At 42.0% G+C, this 21,604-nt stretch overlaps 1 protein-coding gene across 9 annotated transcripts in view; it reads left to right on the forward strand.

Annotated features, from left to right (window-relative positions):
- The first annotated feature begins 8,405 nt into the window (after positions 1 to 8,405).
- The window catches only part of LOC100727518 (quinone oxidoreductase-like protein 2), a 46,423-nt gene continuing 33,224 nt past the window's right edge, over positions 8,406 to 21,604 (forward strand). For 2 of the 9 annotated variants that reach the window (XM_023567190.2, XM_063240204.1), the window contains exons 1-8: positions 9,969 to 10,158; positions 10,232 to 10,340; positions 12,339 to 12,435; positions 13,738 to 13,796; positions 14,311 to 14,376; positions 15,128 to 15,237; positions 16,106 to 16,187; positions 19,849 to 20,030. In XM_023567190.2, the coding sequence (XP_023422958.1) occupies positions 10,109 to 10,158; positions 10,232 to 10,340; positions 12,339 to 12,435; positions 13,738 to 13,796; positions 14,311 to 14,376; positions 15,128 to 15,237; positions 16,106 to 16,187; positions 19,849 to 20,030 (755 nt within the window). In that variant the 5' untranslated portion in view covers positions 9,969 to 10,108. Of the gene's footprint in view, positions 10,159 to 10,231; positions 10,341 to 12,338; positions 12,436 to 13,737; positions 13,797 to 14,310; positions 14,377 to 15,127; positions 15,238 to 16,105; positions 16,188 to 19,848; positions 20,031 to 21,604 lie in introns of all 9 variants that reach the window. The other 7 variants (XR_010044553.1, XM_063240206.1, XM_063240203.1 and 4 more) reach the window with 6 other exon arrangements.

Below are 21,604 nucleotides of genomic sequence, written 5' to 3' on the forward strand. Positions count from 1 at the left end.
GCAGTCATGGGAGCAGGCTTCGAGAGTTTGTGAATGATTCATGGTACAATGCTGGGATTATGGGTGTGAGTGCTATACCCAGGTGAGTGTGGCCTATATGTAATATAAGGGGCAGAAAGAGCCTTCTTTCTGTGCTCCTCCCTTTTTGCTCTTGTTGAGTGTGCTGTTTTCTGCCGCCATGAACTGTTGCCCTCTGTCATGTGCCGCTCTGTCTTGGAGCCAGATGATTATGGACTGAAACCTCCAGAGACTGTGAGCTAAATAGACATTTCCTTTTTTAACTTTGGGTGTTGGGTATTTTGTCCCAGCCATGAGAGAAAAGTAACCAAGACAATTGCAGGTCAAACTGAAGACAGGTAAAGATCAGTCCCTCTCCTCTTCCTGTGCCTTTCTCAGCCATGTAGACGGGGAGGTACCAGGGCAGTATTGGGCACAGACTCAGTGGGTCACGCTGTGTCACCTCTGGAAGTCTCTGGAGTCATAGTGAGTGATGCAATCTTTGTACTACAGAAAAAGAGAGAGGAACAGTTGGACAATTGGCCTCAAGCATAGACAACAGGTAAGATTCCCTTTTGTGTGTTGGTGCTTATGTTCTGTTAAGTAAACTCACTGAAAAGGTAAATAATATGAAAAACACATCTATTTCTCTATCATAAAAAGGGCCAATTGTTGCTCAGAAACCCAAAAGATGATGTCCATAAATGAGGAGGAAATTGCCTCTCTGAATCCCCACCAGTACTTATCTTCCTCCCTCTTGACAGTTTTAAGCCTACTGCTTTAATTAGGCATCATTAGCACATTAAAATGTTTGTTGAACCTTGGCGAGGTGATAAATTACTCTGATGTGTAGTCTAGTACTCAAGTCTAATTCCTTTATGTAGTTTTTCATGTATTAATTGTATCTGCTGATTTCAGGGGTAAAACTACCTTCAGTGAGTGTGTCCCATGTGTCTGGATGCTGTGTTGGGCCCTGGAAACGTAAAGAAGCCTATGGAAGGCTGAGTGCTGAAACCACAAGGATCGGAGCCCAGGGGAGACTTTCTCTGATGCCATTTGATGAGTACCCTGCCGGAAATATGAACCCAGGGCTAGGATAGCACAGGATAGTTACCTGTCTTCCTGAGAAGAGTTGTTACAGATGACTCTATTGATCAATATTGCTATTTTCGTGAGGATTGTTTAAAACCACATTCATTAATTTTCAAGTTTTCTTGGACAAGAGGCAGCAAATCTGTCTCATCAGAAATGTTTTTTTAAAGTCCCCTCCCTCCATTACAATACCCTGAAATCAAGCTATGGGTGCTGAGCTGATGCCATCTGATTTCAGTCCTGCTTATTTGCTTGTTCAGAAAACTTTAAGCATGGGCTCCCAGATCCGTTAATGAGAAAGCTCATTAAAAAGCAGTCTGAAACGGTGAAACAAATTACATGCACAACACTGCCCACTCTTTTCCTCTTCCTTTCCTTCTCCCCTTCCCAGACTGTACAAGGTGAAGTGAGTCATCAGATCAAAAAAAAAGCCACTGCCGAATGGCTCTGTCTTTACCTCACTGCTTTGATGACATTTTTCTTGCTTCACTGCAGCAGTAAAATGTTGCCCAAACAGCAGGAGGGCCCTGTACATGTAATGATGGCCTTGGTAAAGCCTTTGATTGTGTGTATTTGGGTGGAACTTGAGCTTGTAATTGGCGAATGCACACATTGTCTGATTTCAGAGCCTCTCCCTAGAAAGCTTATTTATTCCTGGAAAAGGCAAAGTTTCCTTCTTTTCAGGTGCCTCTCTGACTACTTTCTGAAGATCTTTAGGAATATTACATCTGATGGTAGATGTGGCCTGGCCTCAAAATATTTTATTAAATCCCTCGGTCTCTCTGTGAGAAAACCTGAAGCAAACTGGGAGTTTTGTGAGCGAGGACAGACTTCCTGCCTCCTGGCTTAAAAGGAAGTGATGATGGCAACTGTCCACTGGGAGGAAGAGATGGGAGGTGGGCCCCCTTTTTTTTCCTTTCTTCTCTTATCCTGGAGTGTGCAAGAGGAAAGCTACAAATACCAAACAATCCTTCCACACCTGGTGGGAGGGCAATATTTGTGGGGAAAGGAAATCCTTCTTACCATCTTGCCCCTTGATTTATAGAATTCACCGGGGCTGAGGCAATTACAATCAAATACTTGTAACATTCTTTTATTCTGTGCTGAGCTAGAGAGAAGACATCCTTGAAAGTTAGAATATTAGAGTTTACCTGCTTTCATGTCTGTTTGATTCTGGAGAATTTTGCCAAATACCTCTAAATCTCAGTGCTTATTATGTGAGGAGACTACTCTCCAGATGAATACAAAATTGGAGAAGTCACTGTCCCCACCTGCAGGTTTTTCATAATCTCCTGGGAAGACAGGTATATAAACAATCACAAAACAACGTGACAGTTGCTTTACTGAATCTATGGAGGAGGCACTATGCAAAGGGAGAGAAAGTTGTGCAAAGTTTTTGAGGTGGGGAGAAGAATGAGAAGGTGAGACATAGTGAGACCAATGTTTCAGAAACTAGTTCACAAATCAAAAGCCTGTGCAAGATTTTGAAATAGGAGCTGGGGATTTAGCTCAGCGGCATAAGCGCCTGCCTTGCAAGTGTGCGGTGGTGAGTTCGATCTCTGGTACTGATAATAAAGAAAAAGAAAAAAAAAGATTTTGAAATAGAGTTCCCTTAGAAGAGACAGATGTGTACACACATGCACACATGTGTACATACACATACAAGAAGAGAGACAGATGTAGAGAGACAGGGATGGTATAAAGAACCCTAGTTGACAACATTAAGGGTGGAAGAGGAAAAGATTTTGAGGATAAGACTAAGAAGGAGCAGGCTGAGCAATTGGAGAACTAGTAGTGAGCTTCCAAAGCTGCAGGAGGCCAACCACAATAGGGACTGACAAGGATCCCTGGGGTGGGCAGTCAGGAGGTCACTGGTGATTTTAGCAAGAACAATTTCAGGGGTATTTGAGGGATGACTGCATGGGATGAGTGAATGGAAGGGGAACTAACAAGCATAAAGTTCCATGGGTTTGTCTGTGAGGAGGAAATGAATCGGGTGGTGACTAAAGAGGGATACAAAATGAATTAATATTCTTCTTGTTTCTTTTTATAATTTAAATATATATGAAAAGAGGCAGTGGAGAGGGAGGACTTAATTGACAGGAGAGGGATGGGATTAAATGGGACTGATTCCTACGTCATAGAGTCCTTCTGAGGATTAAATGAGATCCCCTTGGTGCACCCTTTCTTAAAGAGGTTTACACAAACGAAGCATGATTATCCTGCTATTGAAATAACACACCATGCCTCGTCGCATGGCATCTGAGCTCACTTATCACTTGACCACCAAGATAGGCAAATCTCCCTCTCCACAGCCTTTTTGTGTGTATGCTCCTCTGTTTCCTTTTGCTACCACTTCAGAGAGTAGAGCCCAAGTATGACTGGAGCCCTCCTTGACACTTCTTCCGGCCAAACAACAAAACTCACCAGTTCCCTGGATCACAACAGGAAGCTGGGGCTTGATAAGTGAGCCCTGATTACGGAAGAGGACAAGAGCCTCCTTATTGTTATTGTGAAGCAGGATTAACACGGAGAACTCTTGGGAGCTTTGCTGTTTTATTATCTTTTTATCAGAGAACAGGGGCTCTGAGGTAAACTGCCCTCTCATGGACATATGTGGCTCCCTTTTCTATCTCAGTTTATCAACTGTAAGAGTCACTAGGGCAAAGTTTTATCTGTTTTGTTCGTTCAGTGTTTCCAGTGTCTAGAAGAGTGTCTGGCACATGATGGTGTCTGATAAATACAGGTTAAGTGAATGAAAGCTCCCATTCATGTTTCCACTGATTCAAAGAAGAATGAGTGTATATTATGCCCAACCACTAAACTTGGCAGAGATAAGCTTATTGTCAAAATATAGAGGAATTAAAAGACATTCACTATTCTTTAAAAATGTATACTCTGTCTCACACATACATACATACATACGTATGTTAGGTCATTTAATACATAAATATGTTAGGTCATTTAATTACAATTATTTTATAAAAGAGGAAACAGAAAAAAATCTTTCAGTTGGGGACATAAGACAGGAAAGTGATGAGACTGGAACTCCTGACTATCTGACTCTAAAGCCTATACCCCACATCAGTCTCATCACTCTTTTCTAGCTCTAACCATAACTTCAACCACAACCGATCACCTGCAGTTCCTTGAACATGACACATTCTCTCATGCAGTTCTTTGCCTGAGACACACTTAGCTGTGCCCTTGACCTGGCTAGTTCTCCCCTATACTTATTTTATGAAGCTTTTCTGAAATGATGCTCTTTGGTTGAGGTAAGTCTACTTTTCTTTGTGCGTTCACAACCTCATTTGTAGCATTCCATTAGTGAACAGACTGCAGGCATTTTATGCCTGTTTATGTGTACTTCTGTCTACTACACAGAAAGGGAGGCTCATGGGTAGGGACTGTCTTCTCAACAGTGGCTATCTGCTGAGTGCTGCTGTGTCCTTGCTTGCCTATTTTCATTCTCATTACTACCACTTGAGGCAGAGGGGATGCCTATGCCTGTTGTGTAGATAAGGAAAGGGAAGTTTGAGAGATCACGATGATGTTGGGAAAGTAAGTAGCTAAATCGAGAATTGAATGTAAGTTTATCTGATTTCAAAGCCCAAATTCCCTTCTCTTATAATATGCTAGTCTCAGAATCATTTATGATGCTCACAGCTTACCTGTGGAAGTAAGTGAACATCACCTGAACTACAGGACTAGTGAGCTACTACAGGTTTGTACAAAGTCCTTTGCAGGGAACATACAGAAGAGAAGAATTGGTTCTTCTGGGAGGAGGAGAACTGGACAGGCATCATAAATTTCCAAAAATGTTTGGAAATTTCTTAACTGGATCCATAGTGGTGGTTCAAGATGGAAAACAAGATTTCTGTATCAAATACAGGTAGTTTTGGGCCACCACTGCTTCCAAACTGGTCCATCTGAGTTCAAAGAATTTGTTCCAAATGCCTGCTGGTGCCTGCTCAAGTGATGAGTGGTAGCCGCACAACCCAGTCAGCACGCTATTTTGTTAAAATGATATTTTGCGCATGCATGTGCGCCTGCAGGTGTATGTAAGTGTGTGTGAAAACTACTTTAATCATGGTTTTAAACTTATGTAACATCCTTTAAATTTAAGAGAAATTAATGTACTTTCAAGCTATGTCTACATGGAATAGTGTGGTAGCTCCTAATTATGTGCTAGCATCATTTCCTGCTCTTTCCCCTGAACCTCAGGCATTCCCGGAGGCCCCTTTCTCTATATTTTCTCCTTCAGGGAATTAATCTATTTTCTGGCCTGAGTGATTGTAAAATCCTATCAAATTAAGCTTAAAGCTACAAGAAATCGTGGTTTCAGAGTGTGCTGGATAATACCTTCGTCTGCCTCACAGGGCATTTGTGAGGGAAGCACACAGGTGGTGCAAGGGCTCTGGCACCAGGCAATCAAGAAGATGCTAAACTTCTCCCTCGTAGCAGTGCAACCTTCTTAACAGGGTTAAGCAAGTAACTTAACCTCCTTCAGCCTACTTCCTGATCTATAAGAGGGTGTAGCCCAGCCATGGGACCACTGTGAGGATTAGTGAAGTAATGCAAAACTTTGGGTAGTTGCTTTGTTATATGTAAATGCTAGGTGATAATAATGATAATTATTTTTATTGTCGTCATTAGGTTGGACCAAGCAATTTGGGCGACAGTGATATGAAACCTATGAAGCATTAAAAAATGTGAAATATTGTTACTGTGTGCACTGTTGAGGAATAAGGTCCAACACGCATGGTAGAAAGAGCAGAAGATAAGAAATCAGGAAAGTCAGATCCTAATGCAACTCCTCTTATCATCCTGCAGGGTGACCTTGGGCCAGTTGCTCTCTGTGAGCCTGTGGTTTTTATTATTTATTTATTTAATTTTGTCTTTTTTAGACAGGGTCTCACTATGCAGTTCAGGCTGGCCTGGAGCTCACTTTGTAGTCCACAGTGGTCTTGAACTCGAAACCATCCTTCTGTCTCAGTCTCCTGATAGCTGGGATTACAGTCATGTGCCATTGTGTCCAGCTTGAGCCTCTGTTTTGTGTGTATGTGTGTTTTGTGGTGCTGGGGAGACAATTCACAGCTTTGTGCATGGTAAGTGTTTTGGTAAGTACTTTTTTTAATTGTTGAGATATAAAACTGACACCCAAAGTTAAGGGTGGAAAGGCTAATGTGGTACACAATTTGTAGAAGTTTTAACTTATAGTTGGTTGGCTCCAAGGCAGGGTGGCATGGCAGATGGGTGTCACAGAGGAGAAACAGTTCATGGCAGATAGAAGGCAGAGGCAGCAAGCAGCATTCACAGCAACTCTTTCTGTACTTTGTATCTTATCCAGGCTAGTGTGGGTAGCACTCCTCCCAGTCTAGTGCTAGCATTGTACACTGAAACAATTCCAGCCTCACATCCTTGACCTCAGCAGCACACACTCTAGATCCAGTCACCTCCCAAAAACTTTACCTACAACTACATGAGGCTTTGGGGGGACATCTAGATATAAGCCATAACAGTAAGCAATCACAGCCACTGAGTTACATCTTTAGCTAGCCTCTATTTCCTCATAAATCAAGAAGTCTCAGTGGGGATGGTGACACATACTGTACCCCTAGCACTCAGAAGGTTGAATCAGTAGGATACCTGTGAGTTTGAGGCCAGACTTGGCTACATACTGAGTTCCAGACCAGAATAAGCTACATAGGGAGACTCTGTCTCAAAAACAAAACAAACAACCACAACAACAAAAACAAAGCAAAACAAAAAATTTTTAATTATCTGGACGATCCATCCAGGCACAGGAATTCTATGATTCCATGACTGTTGGATCAAGTAACTTACAAAGCAAATCCTACCCAGTTCCTGGAATGCAGTAGAAGCTCAACATGCCCGCCTTAGATCAATGGCTAAAGTATGTCTCTGAAGATGATAAACTTCAACTGCAACAATCTGGAAAGAGCCATCTCAAAGAATGCAATGAAAAGGAAAACTACTATACATCTCAGAGATTTTGGAGGTTTCCACTGTGGCAGAAGATAATGTTTTATACCTATAATGGCAATACTGAACTAGACCAAAAGAAGACCAGATTATGCTCAGTGGCTGTAAGGTTAGGTAAGAAAGCAAGTATAAGAACCATGACAATTTTTTGGATAGTTAAGTTGTACTGGCAGCTTTCCCACACAGCTTGCAGGGCCCCTTGCTTCCTATCTTTCTGGTATTCACTGTGTACCTGTTGTGTGCTGGATATGGTACACACAGAGGCTCCGGAGACAATATGTCTTCTCAAGGAGCCGAGAATCTATCGGGTGACACATTTTTAACAGTGGAGGATGATTGTATACTATACTCAGCATAGTCCTGTACGGTGCTTATATTGTTTATACATTGTTTGCCTATTATCCTGTGAAAACATAGCTGTTTATGTATTAAGCTTTGGCTTGTTTCTCCACCCTCAATCCTCCAGCAGCTTCTGGATGTTAAATATTATCTCTTCATGCTAGTTGTACCAGAAGGAAGAGTCATCTGTTACTCTGCTGCTTCCTTAATGAGCCCTCAAGCTGGTTTATAGGGCAGCTATTGGTCTCCCCTCCCTCCCCCAGAGGATTGATCAGTTCTGATTTAGCTGCTTGATCTTAATGTTCCCCAGCACTCAAACTGTATTCTGTTTTTCCCCTTTCCCACCTAACCTCGAGGTAAAACCAAATAACCGGAAACAATAACCCAAAGTAGTAAGGTGTGGTGGCAGCACTTTGATGGATAGACTAAATATTTCTTTTGCTGCTATAGCAACCGCTATTTAATGCCTTGTCAGTTACCTTTGAGTGGTCTTTGGAAATCTGTTACTTTGCATGTAAGTGCTTAAATCACTTCAAGTGCCTAAAATACTTTCATTTCCTTTCAACATTTTTCTTAAAGGAATTTTTACTGTTTTATTCAGACATTTTCACAAGTATAGAATGCAGTATAGATAGATTTCTCCACACTTGTTCATTTTTATATATCTCAAGATTGGCAATTATATTATAAAAATCATAATAGAAAACTTTTTCATAAAAATAAGCCTTGATGCTTAGAGATACTTATAAACTTTCTGCAAAATTAATACTAGGTAACTGAATACTTATTCAACAATTCATTAGACAAATATCTATTAAATGTCTAAAAGGGTTAGGCATTATGCAAGTACTATAAGCTTAAAGGAAATTAAGAAAATGGCTGCTGCTTTTAAAGAGCTCAGTTAAAAACTGCTTGCTCGCTCATTGTGGCATAAGTTTATAATCCCAGTACTCTCGGTGGGTGAGGCAGAACCTTAAATTGGAGAACTTGGGAAGAGACTTTCTCAAAATAAATTAATAAAAAATAAAGAGAAAAAGAAAGAAAGGGCTGGGATATACCTTAGCACAAAGGCCTTGAGTTCAATCCTATTAAAAAATGAAAAAAAAGTTGTTTGCTTTATCTTTTGCATATTAACACCAAGATAGTAATATATCTAAATATTTTACAAAACACCTTCCATGTGTAACAACTTGGAACAGTTCATCCTGGTGTCATACTTCATTAAATTGAGATTTCTTGTGGTGTCTCTCCCCTTCTGGGGTTGGACCTGAGGACCCTGTGCATGCTCCGCAAGCTCTTTGGCACTGATTTCTGCATGTCCAGCCTTCTGATCTCACTTATGTGCTTAATGATTAATAGTCCTTTCATATCTCATTGGAAACATGGGTTTTGTGTTTTTGCTTTTAAAAAAAAAACTTTTCATTGTCTTGTCATTTTCATTCCCTTTCTCCTGGGGAAAAGAGGGAGGGTAAAATGGCTTTTTAAATTCTCTATTAAAATTACTGTGACCACTGGAGTCTAGCTCAGTGGTACCAGACCTGCCTGGCAAGCACAAGGTCCTGAGTTTGATTCCCAGTACCAAAAATAAATAAATTACAATGACCTCTATTGTGTAATACAAAGTGCTTATTTTTTTCCTTAGGTTTCTCAACCACCAAAGCCTTTTGGCCTTAATCTCAGAAGATCATATCTTTATTTTTGTTGGCCATATTTATTTTATTTCACTCCCAGTCAAGCTGCCAATGCCTTTTCTTTATGGAAAAGTTGACCATGTCAAGAACCATCAAATATCAAATTCAAAGCCATGCAAATAAGTTGGTAGACAGGCTTGGATGGGAGACCTGTACTCTTGAATTAGCGGTCTTTAAAAACATTATGCTGTCTTTAAAAGCTAACTATCCAGTGAGACATTCCTCCCAGAATGACATGTGCCCTTTATATATTCCTAGTACATAAGTACTCGGTCACGGTTGTAACAAGGGTCCACTTAATTTTAAATATTGTACACCTAATGCTGCTATATTTTTGGTTCTTCCAGAGTGTACCTATTGTAGTTAGGAATATGTGGTCATTGAATTGACATTTATTGAGCATTTACTAAGTGCTGGACATAATACAGGCTTTTAGAAAATCATTACATTTCGGCCTGACATTAATGGTAGGTATTCTTTGGATTTGGAATCATTTCTAAGCATTTAACTTTAGTATAAACGATCCTGTGTGTGTGTGTGAACAGCAGTAACAGGATTTGAACTCTGGCACGCTGTTAGGAAGTAGAGATCAAAAGCTTTACCTGTATATTTAGGATTTCCTTTGTCCAGGGAACCTAAGAACTGCTATTTAAATATTGCCAAATGTGGTTTTAAGCCTCCCCTAATTTCTACAGAAATGCCAACTAGGGTTAATCTCGGATAATCTAATCCTTTCATTTGATTTTTGTTTTTCTCTTTCAGGGGTCTTCAGGTCCAGAGGGACGTAAGGTGACAGAGGGCTCAGATGTCTCAGGTCTGGGCCGTTAGAAGCAGGGCGCTTTGCGGGTGCAGTCAGCAGCCCGGGCTGCTGGGGTGGCCTGGTCACGTCCACCAAACCGTCTGCCCTCGGGGCGTGGCCGGCGCTGCAGGGCTCTTCCGGCCACGTTCAGGCTGCGCCCTGTCGCCACTCTCCAAGCGGGACCATGACTGCGCTGGTTTGCGGGCAACGCCTCACTCGGTTTTGGCTCTGCAGGTGCAACTCTTCCCGTGTCCCGGGGTGCCCCAGAGGGCCACCCCGAGTAAATCGTCCTTGTTGCCTTTTCCAGGGGAGCCGGGCAGGGCGCCAGGCGACCCTACCGCGCCGTGCGATGCACCGAGCTGAAGCAGCCCCTGGCCGTTGCAGAGGTGGCTTCCCGCCCTGTCCTGCCTCACGAGGTAGGGGGCGGGCCGGTGGCCGCCGGGACTCCTAGAAACCCTTTTAACCCTCTGGACTTGCAACGCAGGCCGCAGGCTTCTTGCCTCCGCTCCCAGTTCCCGCTAGGGGGAGACCGGCAGAGGACAGCACCTAAATCCTGGCCTAGAAAGTCAAAGCCCTTTCAAGATTTACAAAAGGCCCAGAGGTGCACGGGAGGATTGTTCCTCCAGACACACGCGCAGGCCTCTCCCGAGGCTCCAGAGCTGTTGCCTTAAAAACAGAATTCTGATTTGCACATGACTTTGCAAAACCACTTGCAAGTTATTGATTTAATACAGATAAACAGATTCTGGCCTTTGCTTCGTTCCTCTTTGACCCAAATGTCAAAGTTTTTGCTTTTCTGACTTCCCCCAAGATTGCCCCACACCGTCTGTGTCTCTTTGTGAATGTGTGTCTCAAACCCTACTCGCGTGCCCTGCAGGGATTTGGGGTGAGGATAGTTTGGGGTTCCGCTGAAGTGTGGCAGTCACTTGCCTTGCTTGATTTACAGCTCTGGTGATGAGTGGCGTCTGGTGTGGAGAGTGTGATCCTGCCTCAGGTTAAAGCAGGCAGCGAGCAAGTCGCAGTGTTGATGACCACTTGGAGAGGGGCTGATGCAGACGCAGCCCTGAGATGCTAACGCTGAGCCTGTGGGTCTCCGTGGTGTCCACAGGCTGAGCCCATCCTTGAGTCATTCTTGAATCAGGGTGGAGAGGCTTGAGGACGCATGTGTGCCATGTGTTTGTCGGTAGCTCATGTGTCATACTGCCAGTGTTCAAAGGCTGAGGGCTGGGCTTTTTTTGTTCTGTTATTTGTACAGACATGGTGCTGTAAGGAATTAGCTCATGAGAGCTGCAATTAGCTTTTGAATCCTCATAGTCTGGAATAGTGCCTGGCATGTGGTAGATGCTTCAGAAAAATTAATGAATGGATTTGGTGGATAAAGGTTTCTTACAGATAAGGCCACCTCTGTACTAAATTGAAACAAATACCATTGATCTGGTATCTCAGCCTTCACTTCCTCCTGTGACTGCAGCCCCTGTTGCAATGGTCTTTTTCACAGTAGTTCTCTAGAACGATCAGAGTCACCTGGGCTTGTTAAACAGATTGCTGGACTTTGCTTCCATAGTTGTGATTCAGTTTAGCAGGGGTGGGGCCAGGGAATTAGAATTTCTAACATTTTCTCAGGTGATGCAAATGCTGGGTGGCTCAGGATGGCTCACAGTGTCTAGAGAGACTTCGGGCCATGCCACAAAAGTTCTGCCTCAGTTGTGGCATTGCTATGGTCCAGAAGCTGGGGATCCAGTCTGGACTCCAGAATTTCAGCTCATCATGTTGCCCTTCTGTTTAAAACCCTTAAGTGGTTTTTCTGTTGTCCTAGTTTAAAAGTCAGTGTAGACCTACAAACCGTGGTGTGGTGTGATCTCTCCTTCCTCTTTCTCTCTCTCCTCGTTACGCACCATGGGTTTACTGGTTTTTCTTTTGTCTCTGATACAGGGCATCTGCACAGGCCACTGCTTTTGTCTGTGTAGACCTTTTCTCATTCTTTTTTTTGATGTGGGGGTTCACATCCAAGTTCTGATGCATACTAGGCAAGTGCTCTGCTACTGAGCTGTCCCCCTTCTATTTTGAGTAGTTAACTCTTCACTGTTACTAACTCTAATATTACTTTCTTATTTTTTCTTCCTCAAGAAGGCAAATTCTCCCATTATATGTTTTCTAATCTTTAATAGCTTTCATTGAGTTATAATGTAATACCAATGGGTTCATTATTATTTGGTTAATGTCTGTTGTTTCCGCTATACTTTTAGCTCCGTGAAGACGAAAACAGTCCATTTTGCCTCATGATTCATTTCAGCTCTTAATTCAACACCTGGCATATAGTTGTCATTCATTCAGGAAATTTTTGAATAATTGAATAATGAACTTTGTTTCCAGGATGTGTACATCTCTGTTTTGCTGCTCTGTTTCCTTTGCAGGTGAGAGTTGATGTCCATTTCTGTGGTGTTAATTTTGCTGATATATTGGTCTGCAATGGTCAGTATCAGGAAAAGCCCCACCTGCCCTTCACACCTGGTGAGTATGGGTGGGTAAGTGATGCTTCAAAAAAGATAATTCTGAGACTGTTCGGAACCAGGCTCTTTTTCTCAGAAATAACTCTGTGGGGTTTGTCTGCTATCAGTGAGATTTCTGGTAGATACATCAGTGCCATCATTCATTAGAATCGTTACATATGAGCCCCCAGGGGGCAGTTTCTATGCTTCTCTTGCTCAATATTGTCTCCTGCAGCTTAGCATTGTATGTGGCTCATAGTAGATGCTTAATAAATATTTTAAAAATGAATAATGACCAAATAAGTATTCACATCATTATGCTCACCAGAATTCTGTTCATCAAAGTCATTGATGACCTTAGTCATTTCCTTTTTTCTGAAATTGCCTTTGTTTTTTTTACCACAGGATCTCAGACATCTGTTTGTAGCTAAGATGTCTTAAGCTCACAAGCACAAGCTCAAAGAGACCTAGTGCCAAAGAATCAAAATGAAGAAAAAGCGTTTTTAATTTTTTAGAAATCTAGTGTATGATTTTCATTATGTCCCAGTCTGATTATTTTCACATCATGAATAGTGTATCAGTGACTGATTTTTATTGCTGAAATTTAAAGAAATATAAATATTGCTTGGGTGTTTACAGGTTTATTCAGGTATATATCCTTAAGGATACAGTGATTACAAAATAGTTGCTCTGTTCTGGTCTTGGTTATTGGTTGTATCTTAACAGTTGGAACCATTTTCTTCTGGTTGTATTTGCTGAAATGCTGGGTCAGGGGAAGATGTCATATGTGATTGAGTCATTCCCTGTGTAGCTCAGGAAGGAAATGCATGATCATTAAAGTCAGAAGTTTCAGAGGTAGAAGAAGAAAGAGAAACAACATTAATTCATTCAGTTGAGCCAGGTACTGTCTGAATAAACATTATTCATGTCCTTTAGGACTTCATGGCCTAGCAGGAGGTGTATGAAAACCCGTAAATGCTACATGATAAACCTCATGGTTAGGGTGATGCGAAAGTGCAAAGCACCAGTGTTCAGAGTCAGAAGCTCCAGTGCATCCACGTGTCTCTGTGCTTTTTCATGTTCTCACCATGCTCATGGCGTCAAGGTTAAGAACGGGACTGCCATAGCTTTTCAGGTTGTGATTATGAAATCTCATGCTCACTTTCATGTGCTTTGGGTACAATGCTCTCTTCTGCTGAGGTGAAGAAAGATGATTCTTAAACCTTATTCTTAGGAAGCTGATAGGATGGCCTATTGATCAGAGTTTTCTCATCTCCATAGTTCTGGGCTTTACAGAGAACCTAATCTTTGAATGATGTTTTAGGAATGGAGTTTTCCGGGACCGTACTGGAGACAGGCACAGATGTCAGCACAGTGAAAGAGGTAAATTAGCTGAAATCTAGGCAACGAACATGTGGGTAGTTGTGAGGAATGTGCTAACTTTATTTATACCCAAAAGATCTTGCTTTTCTTGTCCTTTGGCAGAAGACACTGAAGGGAAGCTGAGATGGGATGGAAAGAAACTAATTCTCAATTTGGGGGAGGGGAATCTTGGTGGAGGTTTCTGGCTTCATTAAACTCTTTGTTTAGTTCCTGAGCGGTGAGAGCATGCTCCAGTTGGAGTCTCATGTGAAAGAAGTGAATTCTAATTCCTATCAGCCTTTTCCTTATTCAACTCTATCGCTGTCTGAAGTGTGCTCAGAAGGGCTTGGCAACCTGGTGGCAGGATTGAGAGAATTGCTGTCTTATTTGCTAAACATTAACTCTAGATATTAAAGCAACCAGTGTTTTAGAGGGTCAGAAATGTGCATTTTTTTGCATTCTTTGGTTGATTCTGGAAGTGGTAAATGTACAACCGTGCATTTGAACGTATCTTTAATGCCATTTATTCCTTTAGGGAGATCGAGTTATTGGTGTGCGTCACTTTCATGCTATGGCTGAAGAGTGTATCACTGACCAGAAGGTACCCCCACCCCTCAATATTAATACTTAGTTTTTCTCCTTTGTTTTCTTTAATTTTTACTTTCTCCTCATTTCTTACTCTCTGCTCTCCTCCCTTTCTTTCTATTTGTTTGGTCTTGTTTCTCAGCCAAAGAGATCTTTTTAAAAAACCTTAAACCCTTTCCTTCTCTTTATTGGTGTGACAATCCTTGTACAGAGCTTTGTTTGTATAGACTGCTTTAATGAAGAAGGAATTTTGTTTTTGGAGTGCCTGAGCGATTGGCTGGCTGTCCAGTTGGACCATAGTTAGGTAGTTTTAGTGGAAAAACTGGTTTGGGGTATTGAACTAGAAGTAATAGGGTTGTACTCCACACAAAACCTATGAAAGAGATAGCCCTGGGAGGGGGGCCAGCCGGGGTGGTTTTGTATGTGAGCGGGGATATGAATGGTTCCCCCTAGTGGTAGACCGTACTCAACCCTCCCCAGGTTTCCTAAGGTAAAATTTATATACCATGTAATTCCCGTTACAGTGATCTGTGGCCCGTTCTCCATAAATTGGCTCCTTTATGGGCCAGATGCCAGCCTTAGGGTTTTGAAGTCTGATGCATCCAAGTCCTAAATTCACCCATGGCTTGCTTGGTCTTGACTTTCACTGGGCTTGATTAAAGGCGTATGTTTTAGATTAGTCACCCAATCAAATCGTATTTACTAACCAGCTGTTGCAGCCAGGTACATATGTTCAACTCCTAAGCTACTGGTACTTCTTTCTATAGACTGTGTGGCAGATTCCAGAGAATGTCTCCCTGCAAGAAGCTGCTACCTTACCTGCCACTTATGGCACTGCTATTTTGGCTCTGGAGCATGGGGCCCGTACCCAGCCTGGGTAAGGACATGCAGATAACAGAAGACTGGGGCATGCCTTTCCCTGATATTAGATGTGCCCAACAAGATCTTTCCCTATACTCTCCTATTTTCTTTCCCTTTAGCTCTTACTTATTTTGTATGAGGAAAAGACAAAGACAGGTAATCACTTGAGATTGGGGTCTGGTGACCATGGAGGGTCTCCTCTTGTCTGAGGTGGGATGGCAAACTGTGAAGTTAGCCAATATAAATTTGGAAAAATAGCTCTCTCAAACCTGGCTACCCTGAAGATCACTTCATGGAAAACCTTAAAATTACAGAATTGGCTTATAAATGAACTTAGTGGAGGCCTGTGGTATTTGTCTCTGTGAGGCTTGGACTATGTGCTCAGTAGGGTGTTTCAAACTCAAAGGTGCTGAGATTTCTTCCTACCTTATCTGGGAAACCACCTCTTGATCTTTTTAGAGAGCCAGTCTCAGAGTTGATCCCAGTTGGTGGGTTTAGTTCAGCTGTGGCCATTATAGACCATCACCTTTTAAATTTATGCAGTGTTTATTTTGAGAATGACTTTAGACAGTTCCTGAAGCGTAAATCACAAGTGGTTGCTCAAGGGAGAGGTTGCCATTGAGAGAAAGTAGCATCTATGTAGAGAGATAAAGGAATCTTTTTCTCAGGAAGGCTTCAAAACTGGACCAAATTAGCACCAATCTACAAGTTACATATGTAAACCTGGCCCCCCAGGATAGAAGACAGATGTACGTGAAGGTTTGAATGCAAAGATCTCTGACATTGTTGTTTTAAAATGTTCTGGTTCTACAGAGTTGCTGAAATCATAGTACAGGGTGAGCTTTGAAGGTTTCTGTAGTAACATTCATCTTTCTCCGGCACAGAGAAACTGTCTTAGTGACGGCAGCAGCTGGAGCCACAGGCCTTGCAGTGATAGATGTGGCAACAAATGTTCTTCAGGCCAAGGTATTTGTATGTTAGAGTCCCTATTAAAAATGCTTTCATTTTCAGATACAGAATATATTCACTCACTTATTAAAAGTTGTACGCAGGGCACTGGGGACATAAAGTAAGTTCAAGCAAGGTCTTGCCATCTGCTTGCTTCTGGACAAGTGAGGAGACCTAGCTGTACCTCACTTGTCCTTTTAGTTGCTAGAACCTGGCAAGGGCTGCCTCGCTCCATGGCTATAGCAGATGCTGTTTTCTCTACCTGTCATGCTGTGAAGTATCTCCCCCCTGTGATTCAGACTTAAACTCATACAGCATTTTCCTGTCCTCAGACTAGGACAGTCTCCTCTCCCCACCATTTATATATGGTCTATAAATGCTCTGTGCTTCTCTTCCTTTGTACACACCTCTCTGCGTGGTTGCTCTTTTACTTTTGTCATTATTAGATTGATGTCTCCCTCCTGTGGCACTGTGACCCTATGAATGTAGGGGAAATGTCTGTGCTGTGTAGCTCGAGTGCCTGGAACACTGTGGGCACATGAACTAATGAATGAATAAGTGAAAGAATGAATCAAGTCATTTTCTGAGGCTATGGGTGTCAGAGAGGACTTCTTGGAGAAGAGAGACATATCAGATGACTTCTGAAGGCCAGGTAGCAATTAAATAGAAGACAAAGAGACGGGAAGGCCATTTCAGATGGAAAGGCATGTTAGAGGAACAAGAAATAGAAACTGGCACTGTGGATTCAAGAGCTTGCTAGTAGCATCTCTGGAATGAAAGACTAGTGGGGAGAATGGTGGAGGGTGACCCTAGATAGGTGAGCAGAGATAAGATGACAAGGGGACTTGTGTGGAGCTGAAAAATTTGAACATTTATTGGAGACTGTTGGGAGCTATTGAGAAATTTAAGTAGGGAGGTAGCATGATCCCCTTGGCATTTTGGAAAGTTCACTCTGATGGCCGTGGGGGTCAGGGACAAAGTCAGAAGCAATAGAGGCAGTAAGTAGGACAGGCTCTTGGGACAGCGCCTGTTGAGGTTATGATACCTGAATGAAGCCACTGGGGTTCAAGAACAGAGAGATTCCAAAGTAGAAATTAGTGATGGAGAGCATCCTACTACTCAAAGGAACGAGATTTAAAAGTTAGCCTGATATTGGTTCATATTCCACCTCTGTCTCCAATTTTTAGTATCAGTTTCTTCATTTGTAAAATAATGATTCCTTCATGGAGTTGAGTTATGGGAATATTGAGATTATGCATGTAACGTGAGCATTAGAGAGTGTAGTGTGTCACAAGAATCTCTTAAACATCAATCGTGTTATTATTAGATGTTGAGTGGGAAAAAGCAAACTAGGTTAGCTTATGGCTTTTCCATTTATTGACACTCAGAACACAGGAGGGAATGGTGAGTTCAGTTTTGGACACTGAATATGAGGTTGCCATGGAGCATATGATTGGGATGTTGAGGTATCTAGATATACAGGTTCTGAGATAGTGGATTGGCCTGGAGTTTCCTTAGGTAGTTTCTCCTGTTGGGCTCTTCTTGGAAAGGGCATGAGAATTCTAAGAGCAGTCATAGATACCGGAGAGCTCCTCATGGAATACTAACACATTTCATGTTAAAGGAAGAGCTTTGAGCTTCTTTTGAGGGAGAGACCATAATTGGCTTCATTGTTTAGAGCCATTCTAATATTTCTAGAAAGATAAAATGGTATGATTTGCTTCAAATAGTTCTAAGAAATAGAAAGGAAACTCTTTCTTCAATTCAGATACTAAGTTAATCTCACCTGTTTTCTTTTTCTGAAAAAATGATTTTAAATAAAAGTAAGCAAACATAAAGTAAATGTTACCGTGTCACTTGCTCAGAATAGGTCATTTTGATAACGCTTTCTATCTGCAGCATTTCCTACTGCTTCCAAAGTGGCACCACAGCAATTATCTTACCCTGGGTCCTCCCAAAACCCGTTGGGAGAAAGGTAGTGTTATTTATGATCCGTATTTCACAGATCAAAAAAGTGAGGCACCAAAAGAGAAAATGACACAGTGCAGGTCTCACCCAGGTCTTGGGGAGACTCTTGGTGTCTTGGTGTCTGACTCTAGACCAGTGTCTGTTCACTGAGGCCCTGTGTGCAAATAGCTGTTGGTGAACTGTGCTATTTTGAGAGTTTCAGCAGGGAGCATTTGAGAGTAGCTTTTAGTTTCAAACAGTTAAGGGTGAGTTTGGAATCCTTTAAGGACTCTGACATTCCTGATGTGTTTGAGTGCAAGTTCTGAGCTTTGTCTTGGTGTTAATCACCGATGAAGCACCTCTAGGTGATGCTTGAGTGCTTGCAGCTTTGGTGGAAACTTCTAAATCCCAGACTTCCCTGTAGGTGGCCTTCGGCCATGTATGTTGGGCCTTAGGTGCAGGCCTTAGGATGATGGAATTAGAAAAGCATGGGCTTTGAGTAAGGCAGCACTGGGTTTGAATAGTTGTTCTACCACCTACTACTGGATGACTGTAGCTTGATTGCTTAACCTCGAGTCTGTTTCTGCCTATAGAATGGGATAATTATACCTCCACCATAATGTTCTTCCGAGGTTAAAATGGAATAAACGTTTGTACGTGGGTAACAATAGATTCAATTTATTTTTGTTTTCCAAGCACTTTATGCACAGTGTTCTTGTTAGTTTTTAAAAATAAGTCCTATTTTACTGATGATATAATTGAGACTAGGAGAAGCCAACAGGCAGTAGAGAGCTTAAATGCTTGGACTCTGGAGTTGGATTGCCTGGGTTTGGGTCTCAGCTCTACCTTCTGTTAGCTTTGTAACCTTTTCATTGCACAAGTTGCTTAACTTTTGCCTCAGTTTGTTCTTCTTTAACAGGGAATGATAATAATGTGTATTTTATTGGGCTATTATGATTTAATGAGTTATTAACATATATAAAACATTTAGAAGAGTGCTTGGCAAATAGTAAAATAATATGTTGGTACATTATTGCCTTGTAAAAGAAGTAAAATAATTATAAGTAATTTATCTAAGGTAACTCAGTTAGTAAGTGGCCGAGCCAGTGTTTGATACTCTCAGTTCTTTTTTTTTTTTTTTGTATTTATTTGGTACCGGAAGTTGAACTCACAACCTCATGCTTGCCAGGCAGGTGCTTGCGCTGCTGAGCTGAATCCCCACCCCAGAGCTGGCATTTGAAAGGTTTATTTAACTTCAAAACTTTCCCACTGAATTATGTTTTACCCTCTGGGAAGCCTTTCCTGATCTTAACGGATTTAGACTGGTTGTCGGTCTCATCTGGACTTTGGGGCCCTCTGTCTTTCTCCCTTTGCACTGCTGTGTCTTGTTTCTTTGTGTCTACACTTGATGTCCAGCTTGCACCCTTACTACTTGGCTCAAGGTGAGTGCTCAGTAAATGGTACTTTTGCACTGTCTCTTGAGCTACCTCCTTGCTAGACCAGCTAGAGTTCCAGAATTTCTACAGATATGAATCTTACAGTTAGTAGGGTGTGGAGGGACCAGTGGGATAGCCTGTGAGTTGAGCCTGCTATGTGAGCTGGAGGCTGATGCTTGGGCCACACACTCCTACTGGATTCCTCGAGTAGCAGTTTGGCTGGAGGCTGGATAGGTGGGGTGACCCCCTTTGGGGATCTGTCCTAGACCTTAAGAAACCTTGTGTTCTTTATTCAGGTAATAGCTGCCGCTGGAAGTGATGAGAAGTGCAAGCTGGCGATGCAGAGGGGCGCACAGTTTAGTGTGAACTATAGTCGGGGCAGCCTGAAGGAGGCAGTGAAGCAGCTGGTGGGCAGTGATGGGGTGAACGTGGTCATCGACATGGTGGGAGGAGACATCTGCCTGGAGGCTCTCCGCAGGTGTGTGCAGCAGGCTGTCCGTGGTGGGCTAGCGCTGGGGCTCTGCCCAACCTTTCTGCACCTCTGTCTTCCTCCAGGCCTTGCTTTTCTCTCATCTTTGCTGTTCACTTCTCCTGTCAGCATCAGCACCAACGAGAATAGCTGAGTGGGTGTGTGATAAGGAATAGAAGCGGAGAAAAATCAGGAAATGCTTAAATATAGGAAAAACAAAATATCCAACTGGAAAATACCCAAAAAATGACTGCAGACTCTAGTTGGCAATAGCAAGTACTTTAGAAATGATACATGTGTTAAATTCAGCTCTGCCAGCCTCCACCCACTTCCTTATATACATGCTTGTGGGGGATTCTTGAGATCATTGTTCAGGTGTTACAGTTACTGGGGTGGCAGTTCCTCTTTCCCCAGTTCACTGCACCAAGGTACAGGCACTTCTGATTTTACTGGTTTCTGAAGCATCCAATAGTGTATTTCCATGACTTGCTTTATTAAAATTATATCACTGGAGATTTAGTGGGATTGTTGTGTCCTATCAGTTCTCTCCTTGTGTTTTCAACCAGGGATTCTGGAGGACTCTGAGAGTATTGGTTTCATTTCTCATGTTATCCTGGCAGGCATCATTTTATGATGTATCTTAGTTTAAAGCAGAAGAAACAGGCAGAGAGAGCTGTGTACCAACAGAAGGAAGAAGGTGATTCTGTAGCCCCTGATCTCGGAGGCAGGCCGGTGCCATGGTTGCTCATCACCTCGCAGTGCCCAGCACCGTGCTTAGAGGAGCACAGGAAAGGGTGTCCAGACCCTTTTTGCCTTCTGGATCAATTGTGTTTTGACAATAGAATCTGCTTCCCTTAGGAAGAAGAAAGGCAACAAACAAACCAAAGCCCAAACATTTTGTATTTATTGCAGAGATGTTTATAAAAGTTGTTTTTATAACTCATTATGTAGCATGTACTATGTGGTACTTCCATAATGGACTATAGAACATTTGTATATTTTTGTATATTATTCATAATTCCCTAATGAAGTGTCAGAAGTTAAAGGAGTCCTAAAGTAAGTCTGTGAAAAGCAATGATTCTTCATTCCAGGGTCTGTCTTCTTATTTCTGCTGCCTAAGTTCAAAACCTTCAAATTCAGTTGTCTGGCTTTAAAAAATCATGTACCTGTTTATATCCAATATCCAGTGACACTTGTTTATAATACAATTTTCTTCCATGAGGTCCTTGATTCTAAAGTGAATTCTCTTATAAACCTGGCTGGTTTTCTGTTGTCCTAATACTTTGCTCATGGCTTATTTTAAAATGTTTCTCCCGAGGAACCCAATGTAGTAAAGGATGGTCCACTTCTCCCAGTCTTCAGGTCAATAGGAGTTCCCAGCTGTGCGTTTAGTATATGTTGCTAAGTGTATATTCCAGCCTGTGGTAATCTCTCTTCTTTCCACCTCTATGAATTAATGTAGAGTGCTTTTTAAAAATGTTTCCTTTTTATTGTAGTTAAAAGCATATAAACTAAAATTTACCCCTGCAACCTCTTTTATGTGTGTAATTGAGTATGGTAAGTAGATTCACATTGTTGTGGAA

The sequence above is a fragment of the Cavia porcellus genome, unplaced genomic scaffold (genome assembly GCF_034190915.1).
Source record: "Cavia porcellus strain 051 isolate PalLab524CR breed Dunkin Hartley unplaced genomic scaffold, mCavPor4.1 scaffold_29, whole genome shotgun sequence".
NCBI classification, from domain to species: domain Eukaryota; kingdom Metazoa; phylum Chordata; class Mammalia; order Rodentia; family Caviidae; genus Cavia; species Cavia porcellus.